Here is a 27,988-nt window from a genome sequence, read left to right as displayed (position 1 = left end):
CATACCAGTCTGTTTCACTAAAAGCCAGTTTCATATTGACTGTTATGATTTTTAGAGCCACAGGCAGCGGATGTTTTTAGTCAGCCTGGTTTTGTTGACACTGAGAGACGCTGAGACCTTGAAAGATCTGTTTACACCAGCAGCAATGATCCAGGAATGTCTAGTCTGTATGTCAACTACAGTACATGTGGCTTATGAATAAGATTAAGCATTCCAAAGCTACATATGTTTTCTCCTGAGCTGATGATCTTTGTGACCCCTATACCGACCCTTTCCGCTGAAGAGGAAAAACAACTTGTTCACTTCGATTGCAGGAAAAATGTTCAGAGTGTCTGGAGACATTTGTATTTGACCCTGATTTTTTTTTCTGTCGCTGTTTGCCATACAGTGAAATACAAATCAGAAACTTTGAATCTTTGGTCATATTTGACACACAGTTGATTATAATGTATTCCATTGATTGTGATCACATCCAACATCATTTCAGAGATCATATGTTTTGTGTTATATTCCCATGTATGTGTGTGTTTTCCACTCTAGACCACCACTCTGATTGGTCTGCTGAAGACGGCCCGTCTGCTACGGCTGGTGCGTGTGGCCCGTAAACTGGACCGCTACTCAGAGTACGGCGCCGCCGTCCTCATGCTGCTCATGTGCATCTTTGCCCTCATCGCACACTGGTTGGCCTGCATCTGGTACGCCATCGGCAACGTGGAGAAGCCTTACCTGGAGCATAAGATCGGCTGGCTGGACAACTTGGGCGTGTCGATAGGTGATCATTGTAGTTTTTTTCTCTCTCTTTCCGATTAAAGTTTCAATCACAATCAGGCTGAACATATGTGTAATTTTTGCACGTGCTAAATAATATTATTATATTATTCTAGGTAAAAAATACAACTACAGCGACCCGAGCTCTGGCCCCTCCATCAAAGATAAGTATGTCACAGCGCTCTACTTCACCTTCAGCAGTCTGACCAGCGTGGGCTTTGGGAACGTCTCCCCCAACACCAACTCCGAGAAGATCTTTTCCATCTGCGTCATGCTTATTGGATGTGAGTGACAGCTGAGTCACAGTGCTTTACATACAGTATTTTAATCCTGTTATTATCAACGCCCTCTGTAATCAACATTGTATGAGTCAGGACGCTGTACCACACACATGTCGCTATTGAGAATCTTTAAGCAGACGTTCACAATGTATTTTACAAATTCTCACACTGATACAAGTCACAAAACATGCATGCTCAGTTCATTTAAGCTTATGTATTTGCTGTAAGGTAGGTTTTTCTCTGGGGGAAATGATATTTCTGGCAGCAGCAACAGTGTTTTTGCTTTTTTGGGAAGAACCACGGGAACAAGTAGGTATAGCGTATGACCAGCCTTAACCACTGTGGCTCAATGGACACCTGTGTGGCTTCTCTCTCAGCTCTAATGTACGCCAGCATCTTTGGGAACGTGTCCGCCATCATCCAGAGGTTGTATTCAGGTACAGCCAGGTATCACCTCCAGATGTTGCGGGTCAAAGAATTCATCCGCTTCCACCAGATCCCAAACCCGCTGAGGCAGCGGCTGGAGGAGTACTTCCAACATGCCTGGACGTACACCAACGGCATCGACATGAATATGGTACGAGAGGAGTGCGTGTGTGTGCACCAGATGTCCATGTTTGTGTTCAATAGAGAGGCTTGTGTATTTGGCAAGCTTCTAGCTTTTTGTTTTTACAATGATTAAGAAATGTATGTTAAAATGTGTTGTTCCTTTTTTCTGTTGCTTCTTCTCTCTCCTCCAATATCATTTGTGAGAGTTTGATGTTTTAAATGCCATTTCTGCTCAGTTTCAACAAACCTGTTCCCCTCCCCCCTGCCGCCCCCAACAATGCTCTTACCACATCAACCTGAAGCAATCTCGCTATGTCATCAGCATAGTATAATGTTTTCATCACGATTATACTGTGCAATGTTCAGTCATAGCCACAAATGAATGAAAGCCCCAGTTACTGCTTCTGTATCCAGTAACTCTGGCTTTTCTCATCACGATACTGTTCATGGTACTTATATAAGTTTGTCTTTTCCATGTCTGCCTCATGTCAAATGGAATGACCCCCACCACTCTGGTAAGAGCAGGAGGTACATGTGTTAACACAACTAGTGTTGATATGAATGTTCCCCAGTGGTAGAGCATCATCTAGCTGTGTCTGATACTTGTGTAATAGTGGAATGCTTTGAGTTGTTAGCCTTTAGCTTTACTGTGCAGAGAATAACAGATAGCATTACTCTGTAGGTTTTTAATATACAGTTGTTATTGTGCTGAACATGCATGTTATCTGAGGGTATATTCCCTCAGCGTCTCACCTGTTACACAACCTACTGTACATACATGATCGCATAACCATACTGTAAACCGTGGCTACATCATAGATACATTTACAGTATCTACCTATGCATGCTAGTTATTGCAGACCACACACCACACTGAATGTATCTGGCGGGCCACAGTAATGGTCTATCACTGGTAGACTTGCACATGGCCTGCCACGCCCCAAGGTCCCTTTTTGCATGAAATCTGTGTATTCAAACACAACCCCATGATATTCATCTGGTTCCAGAGACAGAGTGAATGACGCCTGCGAGAGTGGGCATAGCCTCACCGGGCGCTGCCAGGTTTCCCTCCCACCATGGGAGGCTTGGCTGCACGCTCTGCGGTGGCACCTGCGCTTGCCAAATGTTGTTCAGTCTTTCCTTTCCAAATCTACTGATCAGTTTTTGTTCTGAGCGACAAAAAGCTTGTAAGAGCCAAAAAACCCAGTGCAGGCTACATTTTCTTTGCCGTGTGTCATTAGCACATTGTATTTCATGTGAGAACGACAGAGATAACAAAAAACAAGTGTTGTCTTGTCTCTAATGTCCCTTATGTGTCATCATAGCCCTTTTCCTTGCCTTCCACTGTCTGTTATGGTGTTAAAGCTTGAAACAAAATGTGGTCCTTATTTACAGTCAGTTCATGTTGTCCAGGTGGAAAGCAGTAGTTGTTTTGTCAGTGGTCACTGTATCTTTGTCTTTAAAGGGTAAGTGTGTTATTAATCTTTTTCATGCATTAGAAAGTCCACACAAAATATGTTAAAATATATTGAACATGTTAAAATGACTTCTTTTCCAAATATTGTATTTCCAACAGTCTCCCAGGGTTACTCTGATGGGTAGGAATTCTTGAACAATCACAGTTTGGTCAAGTTTTTAAAATTCAGCAGATTATGAGTCATTAACAAGATTGAGTAGTGTTACTTTTGGTCCTACATATACCAGATTATGGTTCATAGAGTAGTTCCATCATTACAGTACATGAAGGCAGTGAAACTCCTTAAAAATGTGTCAAAACCTCACAGAGAGAAGACGTTATGAACATTAAACCTGTGTTTGCAGTTCGTGCTGTCATTTATCTGCAGCTTCTCAATTCTTAAATGTTCTGTCTTGTCTCTCGTCTAAAGCTGCTGAAAGGCTGAGCAAACAGTAAATAGTAGCTCTGTGTAGAAAGACGTTGCAGGCTGTTTCTGCTGCAGGTTATAATAGGTTTTGAGAAGAAGGAAAGAACACAAGTGGCAATTGTGTCAAATATCTCTGGGAATCTAACCGATTTGATCCGCAACTTCACCCCAAATCAAAACTCGACGCACATGTACAGTTCCGGCACATCAAATCACTGACAGCTTCTAGAATTAACACCTTCACATCAGGTCTGACCACTACTGTGTCTGCTTTGGCCCATGTTTCACACTCACAGGTCCTGAAGGGTTTCCCAGAGTGCCTGCAGGCAGATATCTGCCTCCACCTCAACAAGAACCTCCTGCAGGGCTGTAAGGCGTTTCACGGAGCCACCAAGGGCTGCCTGCGGGCCCTGGCGATGAGGTTCAAGACCACACACGCACCCCCCGGAGACACCCTTGTCCACAGTGGAGACGTGCTCACTGCGCTCTACTTTGTCTCACGCGGCTCCATCGAAATCCTTAAAGATGACGTAGTGGTAGCCATCCTGGGTGAGATGCTGTATACTTCATTAAAGCTCTGACCTTTGCTGTGCATCGCAGTGACCTCATGAGGTCATTAGCATTACATTATTTGTGTTTGTTTATTAACTGACCCATGAGGTTAGGGTCAGCACTCATGTGTGCACTAAGAAACCCCTGGGAGCTTGTTTTTAACCTTTCTCAGTGACCAGTAAAAATTGTAGAATCGTCAGAAATCATAAGCTTTAAGGTTTCCTCTGAGTCACATAAATAATATATCCCATGCTTCTTTTCAGGGATAGTTCATTTTCTTGTGTATTTTACTACTTTAAATACTGACCCAGAAGAAAGCACATGGATGCTCTTCTTGTATGTATGTATGTATGTATATATATAATGTGAACATACAGAACATGACCCCAGACCCATTTAGATCATTTCCTGTGTGTGCGTCCTAAAATCCAAGAGTTAGTCATTAGTCCATAGTCAATATTTGACCACTTTTAACACATAACAAATCCTAATAGCTGGACCATGTATAATTTAATTTATAAAATTTAGATTTATCCGCTTTTTTTCTAACAATGATGGCTGATCAAATTAAACTACAAACGTGCAATGAGATGTGTTAATATGTTTTGTCAGACCAATAGTGCAAAACCCAAAGATACACAGTTTGAAATCATATATGACAATTGAAAATAGCAAATATTCACAATTGAGAAGCTGTAATTTTGTTAGAAAATGATAAAAATAATGACTAATCATTGGAGCTCTAGTTATCAGCACTAACATTACTGATTACAAAATTCACAGGACAACACACAGAAAAAAAAGACATTGCTTTTCTAAGGCTGGATTGGATGAATGGACTTTATTATATTTAATCATTTATTAATTCTATTGAAAACATGGATTCCATTAGGCCATTTTACATTTATACACACAAGAAATATACTTAACTTGAGTTGTATTTTATTCAAGTAGCATTTTTGCATGCCTGAGGGGTTTATATGAGGGCCTCCTAATGTCCCCCTCCCCTTTGGCCCTGACCTTAGATCCATGAATTGAGCTACTGTAATCCAGGAACTCTGCATACCATCCACACACATTAAAAAAGGCATCCATTACTCTGCCTGTCTGTAGAATATCAGTTCTGAGGATACGAGGAATGCCAGTACTGAGCGCAATGCAAAAAAACAAGCATGCTTAAACACAACACGTACACACTGATGTAGAAACTGAGGTGACATTCATTCAGGGTTCCTCCTTAACATCTGTAACAAGCTCAGTGAATTGTACAGTAGCTAAAAAAGACACTGGCCTGATAGTTATTCCAGTCTGGTTAGCTTTGCCTGAACTTACCTCCATTAGTGAAGACGCGGGTGGGCCAACTAAATGAAGATGGCTCCGCTCTGCTGCGATATGGCTGGGTTGGCAGCTGAGATCCCTATTGGGTATGTTCTAATAACTTACTTCAAAGAACATTGTGATTGCTGCCGCCTCGCAACCGTGCCTCAGATGAAGGGGAGAGGACAGAAAAAGAGTGGGGGAGGACACCTGGTGGGACGAGGGTAACAGAGGATATGTGTAGATGAAAAAAAAAGAGAGCATGATTGCTTTCAAATAGAGATAGATGACAATAGAAGCAGAGAGGGATGGGAAGCTGAGAGAGTGGGTGGAGTAGAAGGGAAAGGATGGGAGAGAAAGAACAGGGGAGTAAAAGAAAGGGACAGATTGAGGAATTCAGGAGAGAAGTGAAGTGACAGAGGGAGAAAGGAAGGTAGAGAGTTTGACACTGTTGTCAGCATTGTGTGATAAAATGTTTTGTGACAGGAGTCACTGAGCCGCAAGGCATTATGGACAGCATCCACATGTAATCACTGTAAATTTCATCTCCTCTCCCCTTCTCTCTCTCCTCACCTCTCATCCCGCCAGGTGCATCCAACTAAGTCTTTTACGCCTTAGTTTTTCTTCTAATGACTGTTTTCTGCCAGCCAATGAGGTTTGGCATAAGCAAATGACACAATGAGGTCACGATGAGCAAGAACCATGTTACTACACACGACTCAGCACATTTTCTCTGCAAGAGAATTAGCTGATTACTCCATTTCCACACTGTCCTGCTTTTTACACATTTCCATACGGTCATGTAACATATATGAACACACTTATAGTATGATCAAGTGTTGCTTTTTCTAAGCCTTTAAATCTATAAGTCAATTACAAAATGACTCCGTTGGCAGTGCTATGAACAAGACAAATGTTAGCTTCAGCAAATACAAACAAACTAAATCCACAGCAGTATTTGGAAATGTTCATTATTCATAAGACTTGATTTCATAAATAATACATGATATATAATATTTGTTTAAACCCTGCAGCCGTTCCATGTAGGTTATTTCTGACTAAACAAACAGGAATGTTGGACCTCTGTGACTTGATTCTGTAAATCCTTTTTTAGATGACAGATGCCCTTTAGTCTCTTTTACATTCTCATGCTTCTCTGCCAGGTGTCCTGTGTCTTTTATAGGTCACCACATACTGTACTACATACTGTCCAACTGCAGCTTCTCCCAGCAACTGTGAATAAACAGCGACTAGAGCTGCCTCTTTCTCCTCTGTGAAGATCCTGCTCCTTAAGAACACAGCCAAGAATAGATTAAAGGAAAAGTTTATGTCCTTAATTAGCTGAACGGAGACAAATACTTACATTTGATTACTTTCCTCTTTCCCTTCTCCTCCATCTCCCCCGTTTCTTCTAACAGGGAAGAACGACATCTTTGGCGAGATGATCCACCTGTTCGCCAAGCCGGGGAAATCCTGCGCAGACGTGCGGGCGCTGAGTTACTGCGACCTCCACACCATCCAGAGGGAGGAGATTCTGGAGGTGCTGGACATGTATCCGGAGTTCGCCGACCATTTCCTCACCAACCTGGAGCTGACCTTTGACCTCCGTGATGAAAACCCCAAGGTAATGTAGAAAGATAGAAAGCGGTTACATTATTTAGAATCAGTCTTAGTGCCTCTGCTTTTTACTGTACATTAAAAAGCTTCTAGTAGAGCCCATTTACTGGAATTAAACAATCTATTCCATGTATCTCTGTCATGTCCACTTAAAATGGATAAATGGCTTTTTTTATTCATTCTATTTCGTGCTTCACTTTATCCTTGGCTGTGGGAATCAAAGCCTGATGGCTAATTCAGAAAGTTTTTTTTAATCTGCAATTCACTGGAAGATGAGCAAAAGAGAGTATTAGTCAAGCAGTAAGTAAGGACATTACTGACAGTGGACTTCATGTAGCCTGTAATCATGATGAACTGAGTGTTGTGGAAATATGTGCAAGGCCTGTGGCATTATGTGTAGACTCCACATTAGTCACTATCTCATAAAGGGTCAGGAAATGCACTTTGTGTTGTCCTCCTGTTATTTATTCAGAGAATGGGAAAGAAGAGAGGGAAACAGAGTGTCAGAGACACATGAGAAGTTTCTGGTAGGATTACATCAAAAACAAGAGATACACAGTACTTCACACGACAGACAGCAGTTTCTCTTCCTTAAGTTTCTGCTTCTAAGATTTGATCTCAGACCAACAGAGACAACCAAACTATCACCCAATCAATTTTCACACAACTTTGCATTATTATGTAATATTGTGTTTAAAATGGTTTGAACATACATAGTTTTGTGTCCCTTCTTCACAGACGACCAACCCACAAGCCAGTGATTCTAACATAGATGACGTCACGTATGGAAGACGGGTGTCTTACAGAAGAAAATCCTCCACAGGTTAGTTTGAGACACAGAATCACTACTGTTGATGTGCTCTTCTAACATTGAAATAATTGTTTATTCCTAATATTTAAAGAATTATTGGCTAACTAACCATTAGATATTAAGACAGGAGCCTACTTGTGACACGCATATGTGAACCACCTGTCAAATTTAGTTTATACTGAGCATAAAGAAAGAATTACAATGATTAATAATGTCTCTACAAGTTATTTTAACATGTAAAAATGGATTCTGTTCAGAAATGATTTGTGAGATGAGGTTTAAAGTAAATAACCAATTTACTTTCATTAAGACTTTAATGTTGCCTCTTATATATCCCTTTTAATGTTGTGTAACCTCAATAATAAGATCATAAGTCATGAAATTCTTTCACTATTGTTTGTGTCAGAATAAATGATGCTTTTCTGAGCCAGGACCTGTGTATGGTGACTGGTTAAACCTCTGCTCAGATCAGTTACACTTCAGATAAACACAGCAGCTCTGCCCTCAGTCTGTAGCAGCTTTTTAGATGACAGAGTACACTGTGTTAGAGCGAGAACAGCCACACCATGGAAGCAGTAGTAATTTGACTTCTAAGAACCAGGAGACTTGGGACTTGGAGGCAGAGCCTGCACACAGCAGCATTCAGCAGTTTGGCTTCGATTCAGGCAAATCTAATTGGTCACCATGGTTACAGGCCATCTGAATACAGTATCACCATCTCCTGATAAAAATAAATAAAAAAAACCCAAGAGGACAGAGTATGAGCCCAATAGTCCATTTCACAGTCAAGCAGCCGGCATGTCCTGCCCGATCCATCAGCTCTGAAGATTTACTGTTCAATCTGATGAGCTGCCAAGTGAACAAGAACATTATTCATTTAATCATGCTTGACTTGTAAACACACATTTATAATGACATACAGCCTCTGACGTAGTTCAGACACACTGCTAAGTTTTCCTCTAACATTGTTTGTCCTTACTTCAACCCCAAAGCAAAACACTGACTACCTGTTGTCAGAGATAATGAGGCAACCCAGCGTCCCCAAAGGAAGTCACAGCAGAGAAGTCAGTGTTCCCCCAGCAGATCTCCCCATTACCATTTTCTCCCTGTAGGCTCCCACAACAAGGAGCCGGTGGCCACATACTGCAACACCCAGCAGAGGAGGCAGATCTACGCCTCCACAGCAGCCGAGGGGAGGAGAGATTCCGCCGACGAGGGAGAGGAGGAAGAGGAGGAGGAGGAGGAGGGCAGGGAGGAGGAAGAGGAGCAGAGGCCGTTGTGTTCCGGTGTGCTGGGCTACCCGGTGGTTAGGGACCACGCCCTGGGCCTCGGGCTGAGCAGTGCTCCTGACGCACAGGCTGGAGACAACACACAAAGCCACACATATAAAGGTGATGACAACAGAAACATCCGCCTCATTTATTCCTATTAGTTTTCATTCTCTGTCTCCTATTTAGCAGCAGAGGGATTTATTTTTGGGTCAGGAAAAAAAAGGGAGCAGCACTCTTCAAAAGCCTTTTCTTCTTCCCTGTCATTCCTAAACACATTCTTCTATTTTTGCCCAAACATCAAAAAGCAAGTGATTTTAAGCCAGCCGAATAACAAAGGGAAACACTGTTAATTACATCTACAAGAAGCAAATCACTGTCTTGTTTAAACAGATTCCACATTTCCGGTGAATGTACAAGCTTGTCCTCCAAAGTTTGAATCCAGAATGGTAATTGGCTCAGAAGTTAATTTAGAAAAAAACCCAAAATCTCTAATCCCCAGAAGAGGGAATGTCACACCTATTAAAATTCCAAACAAGGATTATGTGTCATTATAGTGAAACCTAAAACCCACTCAGTAATAAAACCTAAGAGGATTATTTCCAGCAGCTGGGGTCACCCCTTCTGATCATAGGGCATAACCAAATAAAGAATGCACAGGAAACATAAGGTACAATGATGCTGTTGACATTACTGTATCAGGTGAGTGAGGTCACATGACATGTTCTTAGGAAATTTCAGGGATAAATGCAGTTGTGGTTAGATTATTTATTCAGTTAGAGTGAACATTAAATAGAGCACTGATAATGTACAGAGCATTAAATGTGGACTGTGCAGTGATGAGCTGGATGATGGTTCTGCTGCAGTTCAGCCAGTGGCAGCAGCAGGCTTCAGCCAGCAGCCTCAAATCAAACAGCAGCGTCTGGGATTGAGATCCCCGGCAAGCTCTGAGAGAAATCCTCACTTTCACCGTCTGTGTGTGCTGCTGCATGTCGAGCAAACACACCAGTGTCTGTCTGTGTCTTGACCTCATACGACCTCCTGTCAGAAGCAGCAGCAGCCGCTCAAAATCCCCATAAAATCATAGAATCATTCAGTGTGAACAGAGCTGCAGAACACACGCACATAAGCAACAACACAACAATAAGTTTTGCTGTAGGAGTCCCCTGACTGTCAGCGTGATTCTACTCTGAGATGAGGAAACTATGTCAGCGTGTTGATTTGATAGTAATATCTCATAATTCAGCTGTTGCAGCTATAAGACGATTTCTGCCAGAGTGGAGAGCAGAGGGATATTGATTCTTATAAACAGCCCAGTAAGAACAGCATACAGGAAATGTCCATTTAATCACCTGCTGTTTGGGTTTCCACAGAAACTCAAAGGAAGGGCAACAGAATTCCCAGCAAAGATGTGACTCTTAAGTAGAAATCACATGTGTGTTTAGATGTTAGGATTCAAGACCATAAGCTGATCACAGTTTAGTAAAGCTAAATGATGAGAAGGCACAACACAGGAAGATTCCCCTGAGGCTCTGTTCTAATAACACAGATCATTTACCCTGAGTGTGTGTCTGTGTGCGTGTGTGTGTGCTGTGTGCATGCTCACGGTCTGTTTGCACACACCTCTCTCCCAGCAGAGCTCCATGCGGATGAATGGGTGCGTCAGCGTCCCAGCGAGGGTGTGGAGGAGTCAGCTCCGTGTCGAGAGGCGCCAGCTGGGGAGGACGACAGCGACACAGAACTCACCTACGGAGAGGTGGAGCAACGGCTGGACCTGCTGCAGCAGCACCTCAACAGGTGCGGCGGGCCGACAGTGGTGGAGAGGAAAGACCAAAACACTTCACCTGTAATGAGATTGTTTTAAGCAGCCGCCCAAGTGGAAACAATGACCACAGACATTAACATTCAGCCACACATCTGATACAGCTGAGGTGAAACATATAAGCATGATAATGTCTTATTTTCTCATTAACTCTGAGGATGGAGGAGTTGATGATCTGTGACTTCATTTATAGAATCTTTCTCTGGCTTCATCTTTGATCCCATCATATGTGATAAAAGAAGGAAAAATTACACTTTTAATAATTGTCAGTACCCCAATAAATCTGGATAAAATAAGAATAAATACTGTCAAACTTGGAGCTGAAGTCTGAAGCACAGATTATTTTAGAGATGAGGCCATTGACCTTTTAGATAACTAAAGACATCTACAGGATGATGTTTGGCTCAGTTTCCTAGGCTTCTATTTCCCTTCAATCCGCCCACTTCATTTCAATAAAGTAACATTTCAGAGCGTGTGATACAGACACTGTGATTCTGCCTATAATTGTCTGAAAACGTGCACAGAGACATTACAGGCCAGACACCCGCTGAGGCCGCGTTAATGCAGAGATTCTCGACTGGTGCACTGATACGGATGAGGGGGAGGCAGACAGGCAGCCGCTGTCTATTTATAGCGTGCAGCCACGAGATGCAGACACATTTGCAAAGCTTCTTGACGTCATCCTGTGAGGTTGAGGATGGTGGATGTCATGGCAAAGTTTCAGAGTTTTAGTGTAGTTATGGAGAGGAGGAGGAGGAGGAAAAGCATGTGTTTGGGAGTGTTCTTCACTGAATACACAGACTCATAATAATGTGAGGTGAAGAAGTCATCAGAAAAACTGTTTTTTTTTCATGATTCTGCACACTGATCATTTGCCTCCCAGTAGAATCAGTCACCAGATGCCAGCAAGTCTCTGCACAGCTGGACTTCAGTGGTGCTGGTTTGGGTGAGAGCCTGCGGAGGTATTTGTCTGAGACAGCAGCCTGTCCACTGCACCCCAAACCCTGATTGTACAGACTCAAGCTCCAGCCAAAGTGTTTATTTGCACTTATTGCCCTCTAAAGAGCAACACTGGCACCTGGCAAAGCGACAAGGAGGCATTCCCCTTTACGCTCTGCTCGCTCTGTTTGCCACTTCTGTGTCTCCTTCTTTTTTTTTTGCTGATGGACTAAAAAAGGGTGCTGGAAGAAGAGGGGTGATTCACCATCTCAGGCACTCCATGCCATGATGTAACTTGCTGCATAAGGTGATGACACAGTGCAGGTGTTGATATTTTGGTACCTGCTCTTCATACTTTGTGCGCCTATCATTGTGAAACACACTGAAACTTCACAGCAGATATGAGAGTCAGACTCTCTTTGAGCTGCACAGACTCTTAAGATTTCACACAGAAGTGAACATTAAAATCTGAAGTCCACATAAATCTGGGCCTCTCTGGTTGAGTAAGGCTAACATGACTGAACTCCTTATCTTATTAGAGGATATGCATCAGAAGCACTTAGAGCTACTACAGTAGAATATTTTAAGCATGTTTGGTTGTAAGGTTTGAGTCTCCCCCTAGTGTCTGGTATTAGTGTATATCAGCCACCCACCCTCTCATAATGACAGCACTGTGTAGATGGAAGGAAATGCTTTTAACAGATCAAATACATTTCCAACTTTATTCCATCCATCTGGGACTTGATGCATTTCAGCTCCTATTGATCGTCCTCACTCATCGTGTCTGCACGCGCGCATCTTTGACTTTTTCCAGAGAAAAGTAGGCCGAAAATAATATCAGTCATCACTTTAATTACATTGTTGACAGTGAGGCAAATCTTTTCTTGACTGTGATGAGATGAAACTATTGATCCCTGTGGAGAAAATAGGTCAGTGCACAACGCCAGACACACAGATGATAACATAAGCAGTGCAGCACAGTGGTGACAGGCTAACATTTGCTGTTTTGGAAGGATTATATACGATCGATTAAACCACTGTCTGTAACCATCAGCATCATAATTAAGACTTTAATCATCATCATTGTTACAGATCTAACAACACATGCTAACCAGAGAACTCGTCTGTTTATTCATTTGTTCCTGCCATCCTGTATTCTATGTGATGCTGATGCTTATTTGCATATCTGACTGACACAACTGAGCAGCAGCTCATCACCTGTTTGTCATCAGTATGGAAATCAGTATTGATTAATAACACAGAGTCTAAATAATCAACTCTACATTCAATCAGGAGAGACAAGTACATGAAGCCAAGAGAGTAGTTAAAGTATTCACTAGATCACAAAAGTGCTTTTGAGCTGATCAGACCAGACAGATGATCATCTCTAGCCTTATATTTATTTGTCCTCCTCATTCATTGTGTGGCCATCAGACTGGAGTCCCAGATGACAGCAGATATACAGGCCATCCTGCAGCTCCTCCAGAGGCAAACTGCCGCCGGCCCCCCCGCCTACAGCACTGTCAGCTCCAGTCCAGAGTACCAGAGGCCAGCCATCAGGGTGCAGCCACTGTCTGCCATCCAGACAGATCTCAGCCTTGCTCCTGCACCACCTCGGCCTCAGGTACACCACACACATCACATCACATCACACTGAGGAAGTACTGCTGTTTGTGGATAACCCTCAAGTGCTCATATTAGGATTACAGTGCACTTGTTTGTGCTCAGTTTTTACAATCAAATAAGATAATACAGGACATGGTAAGTTTATCTGAGCATCACTTTATTACCTCTTCTTCTTATTGCTGCAGTCATGATAAAATAATGCTGTTAGAGTCATTAATAGACTCTGCAGTGCTCAATATTATACTGAGAGCAAAGACAGTTGTTTGTGCAGGAGTCAGTATTTAAAAGATGCAGGCTGAGAAAGACTTCTGAAGGATTTGGTTTTATTTATTGGGTAAATTATGCTGTATAAGCCAGTAAGTGAATATTACATGATGAATTAGTAGAGATAATGAGTCTGACTTTACAATAAATCTGACATATGAGACAAAATGAGACTAAATGTGACTAAACTTCACTACATCAGTGTACATTTTATTATTGCATCCTTCACTTTCAGTAAATGAACAGAATTAATTATGGCTTATTATGTTAACATGATGATAACACAGTGTGATTGTGAATGTATTTTCATCATAAACTAATAATTCAAACCAAAAAAAAAACATGAATGCAAAATATGTGGTCCAAAATTTGGTATGACACTAATTATACAGGAATTCTGCAGCCAGTCAGAATATGAACAGTATATAATTTTAATGATCAAATATACAGTCAGCTACATTATTACTGTAATGCTGGAAAGTATATAACATTTTGCATTGATTTCAGTATTGTATTGTATATTTGGAGAAAAGCATTGAAAAAGCCTAGTTAGATTTCTGCAAGTCAGGTTGGATGTTTACTTCCAAATTGGCACATGTAATCTGAGCCACAGCCATCATACAGTACTGTGCATGTTTTCAGTGTTCAGTTCCAGCATAAATTCACTCAGTCACCTGCTTGTGTCTCAGCAGACGTTTCTACAGGAAACTCTTTAAATATAGCTGCTTTAGCTTCTGTGCCAAACGGTTGGCGAACGCCCACCGTGCTCTCTCTTCCTCAGAGCCCTGATCCAGAAAAGACCCCAAACAAATCCAAAGACACCTCCCCAGTCCTCCTCCACACAGAGACTCTTCCAGATGGGAACTTTGCTGAACTGCTCGAGAGCGAAACGGACACAGAGCAGAAACACAACGCAGACTCTGTAGAGCAGCAGCAGCAGCACCAACCAGAGCCACCGAGGTTCCCATCAGGCCGACAAGCCTCGCTACCTGAAGTCCCCAGCAGCTCAGGAATGTTGGGACTCCACAGGCCAGTTTCTGACCCGGGGCTTCCAGGACAGTAGGCCTCTCCCCCTACCTTTCCACGTTGACTGAAGGTCTTCTCTCAAGCTTGACTCAGGGTCTAAGAAAGAGACTGAATATGCAAAGGAAAAAAAAACTGTAGACTTTCTTCCATTCCTTTTCGGAAAAACTCCCAAGCCCACCCTTCTGACTATCTGATTTAGATGTATAAAGTCCATTTATACAGAGGTATTTATACACTATATTATTAACATATGTAAAGTCATCATCTACTGTGTACATATTTCAAATAGAACACTGCCAGCAACACAAGGCACCTCATGTGCTTTTTCTAAAAAGAGATATGCATGGTTTATTTTTCCTTTTTGTTTTTCTTTTCTGTTGCATGTTCCTCACACACACTGCAACTCACCGGGGAATCAGGTGTGATCTTGGCATGCTTACAGACGACTGTAGCTATCAAGTCTCCTTTTCTACGACCCTACCCCCCCCCTCCTCACAGGGACAAAAAAAAAAGCTACTTGAAACTCTCTCCGAGGCATTTCTAGATTTCAGCTCCGAAGTTCTCCATCTCTCCAGCCGCTGCTACAACCGATCGCTGCAGTGCGTTTTAACAGTTCCACACTCACACGGATACCTGTCTGTATATTTAGCGTGCCTACTTGTACACCACATTGCCACAACTAACGAAAACCAATCAACTCAAACCACAGGACCACAGTGTAATCATGTGTGTAGAGGCTGCATGGAAATCCCATAGCACAAGACTTTTGACACTCTTTGAGAGCAATAATGATGAACCAGTACAGGAAATACTGAATATTTGTAGAGTTTAATACGCTCTGGAAATCATTTTATACGACCTGAATGAAAAAGAAGCATCGCAAATACTAAACTCAGCGTCAAGATCTGTGTGAATTTCAACAACCTTCACAAGCGGAACAATTCTGCGTTCCACATGACAGATGAACATTTCTGGTTTTAAAAAAGTTGTGGATTTAGTTGATTTTAAAACAAAAAAACGACACCACAACCTGCATCATATCACTATTACATAAGCATGGTTGTGTGGGGGGTTTTGAAGACTGCTGGACAGGAAGCAACATCCTGAATCCTCTTCATATCCAGAAGAAACTCTCACACGATAGATTTCAGTTCAAGTTATGTCGTGTGTACGCATGCTTTTCAGTCTTCCATTATCTTCTTGAAAAAGTACAATTTCATGAATTAGAAAGCATCGCTGACATCAGAAAAAGTTTTTTTAAAAAAGAGAGAAAAAAAAAAGGACGCTCATGTTCTGGGTTGAGGACAGCTCATCTCAGCCTTCAATAGCCTTAGCTTTATTAGCCTGCTCTAGCCTTTACAAACGACACGAACCCTGAAGATCATCCAACGCTTCGTCTCCACCGTCGCAGATAAATGTAAATGTACCCAAAACCATTCCCAAACTTTTTCTTTTAAAAGGGTGAACTGCATGACGATGAAAAAAATAAATGAATTAGTCATCTTAGTTTTCTAAACTACACAAAGTTGGAACACAAGCTCATGTATTTGCATGGAGACTGCACTTGACGAACATATATTTAAAAAAAAAAAAGAAAAGACAAAAAAAAAAGTCTCAATCAACCTGTGTGACATGTACCTGACACGCAAGCTCCAGCACATAAACTCATCCAGAGATTTAGAAATAACCGTATTTTTCTAAAACAAGAAATATTTAATTTGCCATTATTTTTCTATGTCCTTTATTTAACCGTGTTTGTAAAGAGCCCCTGATGATGATGATGATGATGATGATGATGAGGATGATGAGCGGTGTGGCCTGCTGATGGGAAGAAAGCATAGCCTCTCAATGTAGCAAGCAAGACGTCAATGACAGGCAACACTTTTTAAAGCTGGATGTTGCGTTTACTGTACGCTGTTTAAATAGTTAGTCTTGAATTGATATTGCACATTGATTTTCATCTCATTTCTGCCTAGACTTTTTTTTTTCTCTTCTGAGGCAGGTGTCTGCTTTCCATTTCATCTCCTTCCCTGGAAAACCTTCTGCACTCCTAACATCCCCACCCCCCTGCCCCCTCCCCGCCTATGACATGCAGGACTGATGAAAGGAGTCCGTAAGACGTGAGCAAAATGATGAAATCTCAGATGTCAAGATGAAGAAGCTCAATCGTTTCCTACGTTTCTAGAAGATGTGAGAAGTGAAAGGTAACAGCAGAAATATTAGTTAAACACAGGATGAAGATGATGAGATAAAAGAGAAACTTCTCCGGGACAATACAGATGTTTTTCCGGCAGAGCGCGGGGTTGTTTTTTCTTTGCATTCTTTCTTGAGCACAGATGTAGAACAAAAGTTGCTAAAGCCTAACTCGATGTGTCTGAGGCCTGAAGTCTTCTGAACTTTAATGGGATTTGCAAACTTTTGCACAGAGATTAGAAAAAAAAAAAACTTGCTGTACTGGATTATAAATGTCACTTTTTAAATCTAGTGCTGTTCACAATTGTTTTTATGCATTTTTTAAATGTTTGCCACTGTATTTTATACAATGCAACACTTAAACAGCTAATTTGAATGTTTCTGTTCTTAACTATATTTAAAAGAAATGAATTATATTGTGTAAATATACTGGGGGAAGAAATGCGCAATTGTATAAATTAATAAACAGAATGCATACTGATTAAAAAGTGTTTATTGTGAGTAACAAAATATGAGCTTTCTACAACATTTGGTTATGTGTAGAGGCTGACTTCACTGTAATCTTTACAAATGATAATCTTGGTTGTCTTTGTACTGAAACATGGAGAAAAAGTTTTCATAGCTGCAAATTCTCAGGCATAAGAACATGACATGTTGCTGTATGACAATACCTTTATATTTCAGTATCATTAGTAACAGACTGAGCTCACAGTCACTTTGGCTAAGCTTGTTATCACATGAACATCAAGCTAATAATTGTGCATATCTATAATCTACTAAGGCATGTTATACATTTTTATAAAACATGTAAAATATTATCATTACAACAAATAATGCACATGAGAAAAAGCACTGTCAAAAAAATCTGTCTGAACATTAATTGTGACTCATGATGCTTCCATTAGTATGGAGTTATTCATCAGTGGTTTTTAATATATAGAGATCATACATTCAGAGATTATAATGGCACAGAAGGTGTCTCACGTCAGAACATCCTCATAGCGGTTCACTTTGCATTGACGGCTTCATTCTAAAATGAGACCCAAAGCATAATAATCAAGCTAGATTTATGGATTGTTCCATAGAAACTCTCATTCATTTATCTTTAAAGCCCCCCATGTGATTTCTTTCAGAAAATTAGAAGTTAATTAGGAGCTTTAAAGACTCTGAAATGTTCCCCTCTACTGTGGATATATATTGTGTGTGTATATATATATGTGTGTGTGTGTGTGCACACCTGATATATCTTCAGCATATCCCTGTGTGACATACAAGACTAAAGCATTATAGCAAGCATAACAAGCAATGGGTACGTTCTTATTGTGGCTGTTGGCCACTCAGTCATACTGGCCTCCCTTTGTGTTCCTGTGAGCCAGCGTCTAACATCCACCACTGATTGGTTCATTAGGTTCTCTGACCTTGTGGTGCGGGACAGACAGCAGAACTTAGATGGCCATTGTGCACAGGATAAACTGTTGAGAGGGAGGAGAGGGAGGAGAGGGGGAGGGGGGTGGGTGGAGAGACAGAGACCACAAGGTCATTTAAGTAAATCAACCACAGGAGCTCGACAGGAAACACTCTTTAAAGCCGCACGAAGCTGCTTCACACAGGCAAACTCCAACTGCAGCAAAATGAGACTGCTTGAAATAATATGACGGGATGTCATTATACTGAGAGATACAGTGTGCTTGTGTTAACCATGCTCAGAAAACTGCCTGGATAATTATACCAAGAACGAAAATCTGTTGAGCTTGAACACAAATCCAGCCAAATGATCTGCTTTCAATCAGGTGCAGTTAGGGACTGTATGCAAATTAATGTGGGGGCAGAGGAGGAGTCAGAGTATATTTCTTTTTGCTGAATTTATTTCAAATATTAAATGTGAAAGTTCAAGAGAAGAAAGAAATTTAATAAAGCGGAGAAGGCTTTTTTTTTTTTTTTTTTTTTAAATAAAGTGAAACATCATCATTCCCCCTCCTCAATAAAATCATTTACATACAGTCCCTTCCACTTCCATTTAGGCTGCTAAATCTTGAAGGAGTGAACTGTGTGAACTGTGACGGATGGACTTACATCATCATATTGGAAGGTGACAGATCCCTGCTGCATGGTGTCTCTCTGCCTGAAGTTGTCTGTAATATGAAGAGTAAACGGTCACGGATCAGAGGAGTCATGAAGCCCACCAAACTTATTTAAAAGCAACACCTTTTTGTTCACCGAGCCGAGAAAAAATGTCACGGCGCTCAATGCACAATGTCAACGTCAGTCCATATAAAAAACATGCATGACTGTCTGCTCACTGGACACACATCACACGGCTCTTGGTACCTGTGAGAGCTCGAAGTTTGACACAGCAGGCCACGTAGTCATCAAAGTAGACTCTTCCAGCTTTGTTGTAGCGCTTGATGATTGCATTCAGAGCCTGAGGACTGACACGGTAACCTGTTGGAGTGAGAGAAAAAAATGTCAGACTTCTCTTTATCCTCATTTCTGTGTTTCTACAAATAGACCAGCATGCTACAGTATGTCATGAGCAGCACAATATTTCCCTCTCACTGCTGTCCTCTCTATTGAGACTGTTCATGTTTACATATTAAACATACATGTCAGAAAGAAACTGTATTTGTATCTTATGATAGCAGCAACAAATTCTACACTCATTCACAAATGTAGAGCTACACTTTTTCATGTATGACTACTATTGTTAGACTTTCTTTTTTTTTTGGCTTATAAACTGGTTGAGCTATAATACCACAATACAGATGAGATAAGACTGGAGCACACTGATTGATTTGCAGTCTATAATAATACAACAGATTTTTAAAAAAGTTTTTAAGGCAGCATGCTCGAGTCTAGTCTCTTCTCATGTGAAGCTGGTGTTCCCTGACCTGAGAAGCACCTGATTCAGCTGCATATTGCACGTGCACAGAGAGCCTCTTTCTACTGTAACAATAGTGCAGTTTGTAGGAAGCTCATTATCATTTTCTAACAGATGTCCATAGTAATTCCATAATAATGCTTCAATTCAAATGAAGAAACACATTAGTTGCTACTAGTTTTTTATCTGCCCACCTTAAAGACTGTAAAGTGAATTCAGCGGGCAATCTCACAGCATTTGGTAGCAGAGAAAGAGGCTGATTTTTACACAACTTTGAAGCCTAATTTCATATATTTGGCGATTTTTTTAATCATTCAAATTTGGCAGGGTGGTTAACAACACACTTTTCTGTGGTATGTCAAACTCAGAACACATATTTATTCTTACTTTACACAGACTTTAAACATCTCTTCTATAACTATAATGTACATCTACAGAAACAGGCTATGTCATGTCATTTGATTATGACATATAGAATATCAAACCCTTAGAACACCAGGTTTCACTCATTTAATCAACTGATCTCAGTCTTCATGCAGCTGATTGGTGATGTCATGTGCTCTTATTGGTTGGAATAAAAACCTGCAGACACACGACCCTTTATGGAACAGTGTGGACATGTCTGTATTAGAGCATGGAGTGTGTGAGGAGTGGAGAGTGTGACAGCAGTGTGATAAAAAGCCTGATAAAGTCAGAGACTGATGACACCCATCAGCACAGATTAAAGCCGCAATGACTTCTACTAAGTCTAATTAAGTGCTGTAATTAAACACTCTGATTGCCATTAGACGTGCGATCAGCAGCTAATAAAGATCAATCGTGTTTAAAGTGTTGGAGCTCTCACCCATGGCGTTGATTGCCTGACTCATCTCGTGAGGTTCCACGGTGCCGCTCCTGTCCTGGTCGAACATCATGAAGTTCTGCTTCCAGCCGTTGAGAGCGGTGAACAGGTTCTTGAACTCGTTGAAGCCCATCTTACCTGTGTAGTCCCTCTGGAGACGCTGTGGTGAAGGGTTAATAACTGCTGCTGCTGCTGGCACATTCACAACCACTGCAGGCCCAGTGTGTGTATGTGTGTGTGTGTCATAAAAAGAAGCAGCTGGTTAAATCTGGTTCCAGCTGCTCTGCACATCATACAACACTTATTTTAATATAAAAGGAAGGAAAGGTGAGAACAGGAAATGATGCGACAGAGCTTCACTTCCAACCTTTTTCCATTCTCACGGCAGTCACACAAAGGATACATCGAGCATTGCGATCATGATCCTGCACGTGTCCAGACTGAAGGCTGTAAAGGAAATAAAACATGTTAAGAATGAATCAACGACACCACTTATATAAATATTAACAGATGAGACACTTCTAATCTTTTAGTCATTTAAAAAATGCAAGCAGGGATCCAAATGTAGAGCTGCTTCCACATCTGGAGCTGTATTCACTACACATCCTCCTACCTGGCCGAGTTAAGAGAAACCCCTAGAAATATGTGGTGATGTTACTAATTTTGTCCTAAGAGCGAGAGAGTATGAGAGAAGGAGTTTGTTCCATTGTGTGGACATGTGAGGGGAATATAGAAACGTGGACAGTGCAGTAAATAGAGAGTGCAAGTATCTATTCATATCAATCAGTATTGCAACATGACTTAAAATGGAGTGGAGGATTCCCCCAAGAGGCAGAAAACAAGCTTTTTTTTAAACCAGTATACAAACATGCTGCCTGTTTTTATCTCAGTTCCTTCAGTAGAAGCTGCTGCAGATCAGAAACCACAAAACAAACTAAAAGTAGCTCCTCACTGGCAGAGGTTTTGGGGGAACTCCTGAAACTAAAAGGCGTGTCGGTCTTAACATTAAAACTCTGTGTTTCTGGTCTGAGAGTGGTTTACAGAGCTGGAAAGTGACTCCTCACTCTGAGAAATAAGAGGAAGTTTTTCAGTTCAGTCAGCTGCAGCAGGGAATGTATCAGCTCACCACTGTTCAGGAACAATAGAGGCAACTTTCAAAAGGATATTTTAATAGTGAGTGAGTTAATGAGGATTCCTTGAGCTCATCAGAAAATGACAGAAAATTATTTAAATCATTGTTTTAGTCATTTTCTAACCTTCTTTTAGCTTCTCAGATGCTTTTCTTTATCATACATGACTGTAAACTGAGTATATTTGGGTGTTAAACTAATTTTATAATCAAAAGGTTTAACTAAATAATCAGCAAGTTACTCAATGATGAAAAAACCTGTTAGCTGCAGCTCTCGTCTTTACTGACAGCTGTGGATCAACACACATGTAACACACCAGGGATTCCCAGAGGGGAAGTAAACAAGAGTCTTTTAAACCAATACTGCAACACACTACGTGACATCTCACTTCCTTAGTAGAAGTAATTCATGATCAGGTGCGGTAGTAGAAAAACCTCTCACACTAAAAGCAGATTCTAACAGGCGGAGTGAGGAGAAAACTCCTAAAAAGAAGTAACATTAAGATTGATGGAGCTCCACTTAATATGAATCCAAAAATAATTATAACAAAGTGTGAAAGTGTCAAATTATCAACATCCAGATGATGACTGATACCAAATACTTTACTCTTCACCATTTTACCTAGTTCAAAATGAAGTATATATCATGAAATCTATTTTATTTGAGCTCCTGGTGCTCCTGTGTGTTGATGAATATTTCATACTATTTAGGAAAACTCCAGCTTCTCTTATGTGAATACAGCTCCAGCTGTTTATATGCTTTCACACCTGACCTGCAACATTCTAATAATGAGACTGGATCACACAGTCACTAAGCATAGTAAAATAAGTCATGTGACAGATAGACAGATATGATTGAGGTGGCAGTTATTTGGAGGGGAGGGGCGGGGGAGGGGGGGGGGTGGTGATGAACTTACGGGTGTAGCTGCCTGTGAAACCAGACTGTGTGAGACACTTCTGGAGCTCCTCTGCATCGATCTCACCATCCTGCACAGAAGAGGAAGTGCTGTTCACTCAGGTGTGACTTTCAAACTTTCAACACAATAAGAGAAAGTGATGTGGAGGCTGTGTGCTGCTGAGTACTGTACTGTATACACTGTGTGGTTGACTACATGAAACAGACAGAACAGGAGATCTAAGCAGCTCAACAGTTAAGTGCTGTCAGTCAAAAAGCTTTTTGTAGACAACAGGAAATGTGTCATGCCCTGCAGAATATTATATAACATTATATTATTATTATTATTATTATTATTATTATTATTATTATTATCGGTTATTTTACCTCGAAAGACCATTGAGGAGGAATTCTCATTTACAATGGTGTTGAGAAACATTAACTGCAACTCAACAACACACAAAGCAATATTAGGTAAGAAAAAAAGAAAGAAAGAAAAGAAAATATTAGGAAAGATAAAACGTATACTGTATGATCAGTGTGTTTCCACTAGGATTTTTTTTTTCAGGTGATGTTTACACACCAAGGACGTCAGGGTTTCCCGCAGAAAATGTGTTAGTTAAGGTGGTGGGGAGCAGTGGTGGGGGGTGTGTGTTAAGCAGGCTAGTTATATTCAGCTTCAGTAGCATCATCACGTTTTTGTTGAATCTGCCTCACTCTCTCTCTTCAAGTCTGTTGAATGAGAAACATCTGAGTGACTTAAAATTGACGTTTTGTAACATCAGCTGATAAAACGCGCAGCACCGCAGCATTTTACACATCGCGCCGTTAATATCAGCTGTTTAGTTGGAGCCGTTCATTTACTCGGTTAACCTGAAACTTGTTACTATAGTAACGTCACAGTTAGCCGTCACAGTTCGCCTGAAACTTGTTACTATAGTAACGTCACAGTTACCTGTTTGAGGATTAACGTTGTTAATGGTGACATCACATGGCGCTGCCGGTGTCATTAGTTTTTTGGGCTCAGCTGTTTTTTTTTCTGAGCAGGTTCTGACTCAGATGATGTAGATTTATGTTTTAACCGGGGGTCTGTGTTGGTTTCCTCAAACTTGATATCACTGTTAGCGTGTCTGTGTTATGCTAGCGGGAGGTACAGAGAGCTACAGGTGTGTTCAGGGTCGAAGTCAGACAGTCGGACACAGCGGTTCCAGCCCGCTGCAGACGTTGGTTGGATTTATTTATTTTATTTTATTTTATTTTTTGAAGACGTTAGTTAAGGCGGCAGGTGTGTGTTGCTTAGGCGGCCGCCTTAGCTGTAAAGTGCTGGACGTGATGAATAAATGACATGAAAATGTGAAATAGTCATCTGTGAATATTTGCATAAAAACTACTCTCACTGGCAGAGACACACATGTGCAACACACACACAGAAACATGAATTACTCTGCTGTCAGTCAGCATAGTGAAGGTGATGAATACACCACGCTGACTACTGGAGGGATAGTTTGCCTGTTGGTGCCACAGGTAGAAATCTATAGTGTTTGTGTTTATACATGCATGATGATGATGATGATGACCGTGTAGCCTGTGAGCTCACCTGTGTGGCTGCAGTGACACAGGAGAGTGCGCACACACACACACACACACATACATACACACACACTAGGAGCTGTATCTCTAACTCTATCACTGTAGATAGAACCTCAGCCAGTAGCTAAGTTTACATGTCGACAAGTTGTAGCTGGTTCATAACAATTAGCAGTGTGCTGTGTATACCAACACACTGCTGACAATGATAATACATGTTTGTGCTTGTGTAAATCTCTCTGATTGACTTTTTACTCACAAAGCTTTTATTGAACTTCTCACGGTGCCCACTGCCGTGTGTGTGTGTGTGTGTGTGTATTGTCTATCATAGGCTACTCATTGGGACAAATTTGGGGACAGCTTGTTTAGAGAGAGAGAGAGAATAGGCTGAGCCCCACCCTCAGTGAAACACACAGAGTACAGCAGAAGACAGACAAACAAACACCACCGTAACTGCAAACTAAACTCAGTCGAGACTGTCAGCACTGACATGTTTTTCATAGACGTGTTCATATCAGTGTGCCCAGTAAGGCAGCTGTTCATATCAGTGTATGTCTGTAGATTGAGAACATTTTGTTTCTTTCAAGGGGAGGGGGGGGGGGGTGTTCTGTTATTGGAGCGGGCTGCCATCTCCAATGTTCTCTTGAATGTATTATACAGGCATCAGTGCAGCATTTGGCACAAGCACAGTGGAATCAAGTCACAACAAGGCCCAAATACCTCTCCACCCTCCTCCATCTACTGAGCTGCTCCCCCACCCATGACACACTGCAGACACTGATCCTCTACACTCTTACCTGGCCTGCTATGGCTGTAAAGTAACCCCACATTGGATCATTGGCAGGTGGGGGTGGAGCTCCGTATGTGCCTGGGTAGCCACCTCCATATGGGGCATATCCTCCCTGAGGTGGTGGGCCTCCCATTGGCCCACCCATGTGCCCGGGCATGGGTCCTCCCATATGACCTCCCATCGGACCTCCTGGCATTCCTTGGGGTGGCATTCCCTGATGAGGCATGCCTGGCATGGCACCCCCATACTGAGAGGAAGCAGAGCAGAGAGGAGAGCAGGGTTAGTGTGTGTTCAGCTGCTCCACTGTCAAAACTACAACAACTGTGTCATTTCTCTTGTGAAAAACAGAATAAGTCTGAATCTGTCAACTTTTCCAACAGAAGCACATCCTCTGTCTCATCCTACCAGCTCCCATCTATTGGAGATAACTGTTGGGAAACAGTTTGGCTATTGCTACATGAGCTTTCTTCCTATTTTTTTAAACTAACAAAGTCAAAAGATGTACTTTAAAATGCTTCACATCCAATCCAACTAACTACTGTTTGCAGGAAACCAATAAAGATGTTAGTTGTAGCTCTTGTGTGGAGCTCAGAGAGACAGTGCAGAGTGGAGTAAACTGTCACAATCCATTGCTGATCATATCTACCTTCAATTTATATTACTCTGGAAAATAGATTGTTTGGATTCACTGAATAAGACAGTACTAAATCTAAATCTAAAAGCTGACTGTTCATATCAAACAACATCTGAATATGTGAATGAGATCAAAGTCTAACCACAGTCAGCTTTACAGAGAGTTATTTAATCATTATGCGTTTGTGATCGTAGGCTGTTGTTGTACACTTGTTTCAATAAAACACACACACACACACTGATTGAATTAGCAACAGCACCCATTGCATTGTGGGCTTAATTGTAGTCCTAATTTAAACACACATGAGTCACTGCAGTCAGCACTGAATGATCACATGACCTTTACTAGAAGTGAGTTTTACTTTCCATGACAGCATGTTGAACTCATTAGTCATAGGTTAGGACCATTATTCATTAGCTGTAGTGGAATAAAGGTGTGTCTGTGGTCCCTGTAAAAATAAACAAAGGATAATCCTGAACTGCTGTGGGCGCCCGAACACTTCCAGTGTTAGTGTGGCAAATACACATTTCTCTCATGCTCTCCTCTCTACACCGGCTCTCTCTGTCAGATACACAATAGATTCAAAAATACTCACTCCTCCCTAGATTACATAACTCCCGTCTCCATATCACACTGAAGGCATCTGACCAGAGACTTCTGTCTGTCCACAGATCTAGGACTCAGTGTTATGGGGACAGGGTCTTCTCTATTGCTGCCCCAAAACTTTGGAATTCTTTGTTTTTATTTAGTGTAAAGCACTTTGGATCAATGTTGTGTTTAAAGAGCTTCATAAATAAATTGAATTTGAAGTTACAGCTGTAGATATTGTTTGAAGCTTCATAAAAAGAGTTTAACAAGCATAGCAGGCAGTTGAATTAGCGTTAATCACACTATGTTGGTGAAGCCTGCTTTCATAAACATACCTTAATAACTAAAAGTAAGCTAAATGTGAGTGTTTCTGCTTCACACTGCTGGACATGAACGGCTCTTCTTATCCCGGAAGACACTTGACTGAGTTTAATTCCATTTCTAATCAACTATGTGTCACTATGGCTCCTAACTTACTGCTGAAACAGCGTAAAGTCACCTACTTTGACTAAATAAATATGTATAAAAAGCATTTAGGGACATTAGGCTTGTACAGGAATGTAAGTCTATAAGTTAGTGAGAGGAACAGCTTCTAACTAATGATAGGAAATGCTCTGAGCTAGCCTTTCCGCTAGCTAATGTAGCTCGTTTATCACCGTCAGATCACAGTTACGTGTCATTTACTCACCCCGCCGTATCCTGGATAAGCCATGTAGACAAATGAAACGAATTTATACAAGTTGAATATCTGTAGCGTGCTGTTGGCACTGTGATTCCGTAACACACAGCTAGGACTTCCGATAACTGTGCTGAACAGTTGCTACATCATATCCGACATGTACAAAGCTGTCGGAAATGCTCAGATAGCCAATAAGAGACGAGGAGAGGAGCGTATGCTGCTTTTAAATACCCCTCGTAAATTAAAGACAGATTTAAACGACAAGAGTCCCTCATAGATTTTTAACATAAGAACACAGATCTTAAATCATCATTGAATATGTCATTCAATAAAATGATGACAAATTAGTCTAAGATGATGAAAAAGCTGTGCTAACTACTTCTGAAACTTTAAAATGGAAAACATTGCATTAACCTCTGTAGAGCTCCACTTTCCGATTATGTCATTATTTATGAAGCGTCTGGTGTTTCCTTGCGACGTTGTTAATTTTTTTAAAAGTACTAATGACTTTAGGATAGTGTAGGTCGACAAAAAAAAAAAATGCAAAAAATATTTGTATTTTTTTTTTTGTATTTAAAATTCAACATTTTGTTTTGTTGACCTGGACATCTCGGTGAAATGTTTAAGCGTTTGAATGTATCTGTCCTGCATGACCTCAACTCACCACTAGATGGTGCTTTTGAAACTTTTACTGGAGTCATATAAACAAAAACCAAGATGTTCTTTCTATGTAAAACGAGGAGAGGTTAGAGTTCATTTGAAACTAAAGTACTTTACATAATTCATTTAAACTACAAAAACACATCCATTTAAACTACAAAAACACAATGAAAAGGGAATATAAGATTTAAAATAAAAAACAACAACAAAACTGTTTCAGCACATTAATTGCCACAAATCAGTATGTACTTGTGTTCTGAGAGCACCAGAACCCTTACATTGATCTATAGTTTATAGTTTGGGGGTACACTGAATCTGATTTTAATTAAAAAAATACAAGCAACTGTTCATTTTCAGCTCCACATCATCAGGAATATCACAGTCTTACTTC

General features: G+C 41.0%; 2 protein-coding genes across 2 annotated transcripts in view; one reads left to right on the top strand and one right to left on the bottom strand.

The window, feature by feature from the left end:
- Window positions 1–14,760, top strand: part of kcnh7 (potassium channel, voltage gated eag related subfamily H, member 7) — a 66,871-nt gene extending 52,111 nt beyond the window's left edge. The window contains exons 9-18 of the mRNA XM_053314353.1: window positions 541–772; window positions 885–1,052; window positions 1,427–1,626; window positions 3,778–4,030; window positions 6,769–6,974; window positions 7,706–7,790; window positions 8,891–9,169; window positions 10,684–10,843; window positions 13,242–13,431; window positions 14,479–14,760. Of these exons, the coding sequence (XP_053170328.1) occupies window positions 541–772; window positions 885–1,052; window positions 1,427–1,626; window positions 3,778–4,030; window positions 6,769–6,974; window positions 7,706–7,790; window positions 8,891–9,169; window positions 10,684–10,843; window positions 13,242–13,431; window positions 14,479–14,760 (2,055 nt within the window). The remainder of the gene's footprint in view (window positions 1–540; window positions 773–884; window positions 1,053–1,426; window positions 1,627–3,777; window positions 4,031–6,768; window positions 6,975–7,705; window positions 7,791–8,890; window positions 9,170–10,683; window positions 10,844–13,241; window positions 13,432–14,478) is intronic.
- A 2,634-nt stretch (window positions 14,761–17,394) lies between these two features.
- Window positions 17,395–27,079, bottom strand: gca (grancalcin). Its single transcript, XM_053314614.1, has 8 exons — window positions 26,947–27,079; window positions 25,044–25,283; window positions 22,682–22,751; window positions 21,039–21,082; window positions 20,639–20,786; window positions 19,245–19,358; window positions 18,990–19,048; window positions 17,395–18,388 (listed from the first exon to the last, which is right to left on the bottom strand). Exons 1-8 carry the CDS (start codon window positions 26,968–26,970, stop codon window positions 18,362–18,364), a joined length of 726 nt encoding a protein of 241 aa, XP_053170589.1. The 5' UTR covers window positions 26,971–27,079; the 3' UTR covers window positions 17,395–18,361.
- Between the last annotated feature and the right edge of the window lie 909 nt (window positions 27,080–27,988).

This window comes from Scomber japonicus, chromosome 24 (genome assembly GCF_027409825.1).
Source record: "Scomber japonicus isolate fScoJap1 chromosome 24, fScoJap1.pri, whole genome shotgun sequence".
In the NCBI taxonomy this organism is placed as follows: domain Eukaryota; kingdom Metazoa; phylum Chordata; class Actinopteri; order Scombriformes; family Scombridae; genus Scomber; species Scomber japonicus.
This window is presented reverse-complemented; position numbering and strand designations above follow the sequence as displayed.

Coding starts and splice junctions, on each gene's coding strand:
- gca (XM_053314614.1), bottom strand. CDS start 26,970: ATGGCTTATCCAGGATACGGCGGG. Junction 20,787..21,038: donor TCATGATCGCAATGCTCGAT/GTATCCTTTGTG, acceptor CAGCGTCTCCAG/AGGGACTACACAGGTAAGAT. Junction 19,359..20,638: donor TCAGGCAATCAACGCCATGG/GTGAGAGCTCCA, acceptor TCACTCCAACAG/GTTACCGTGTCAGTCCTCAG.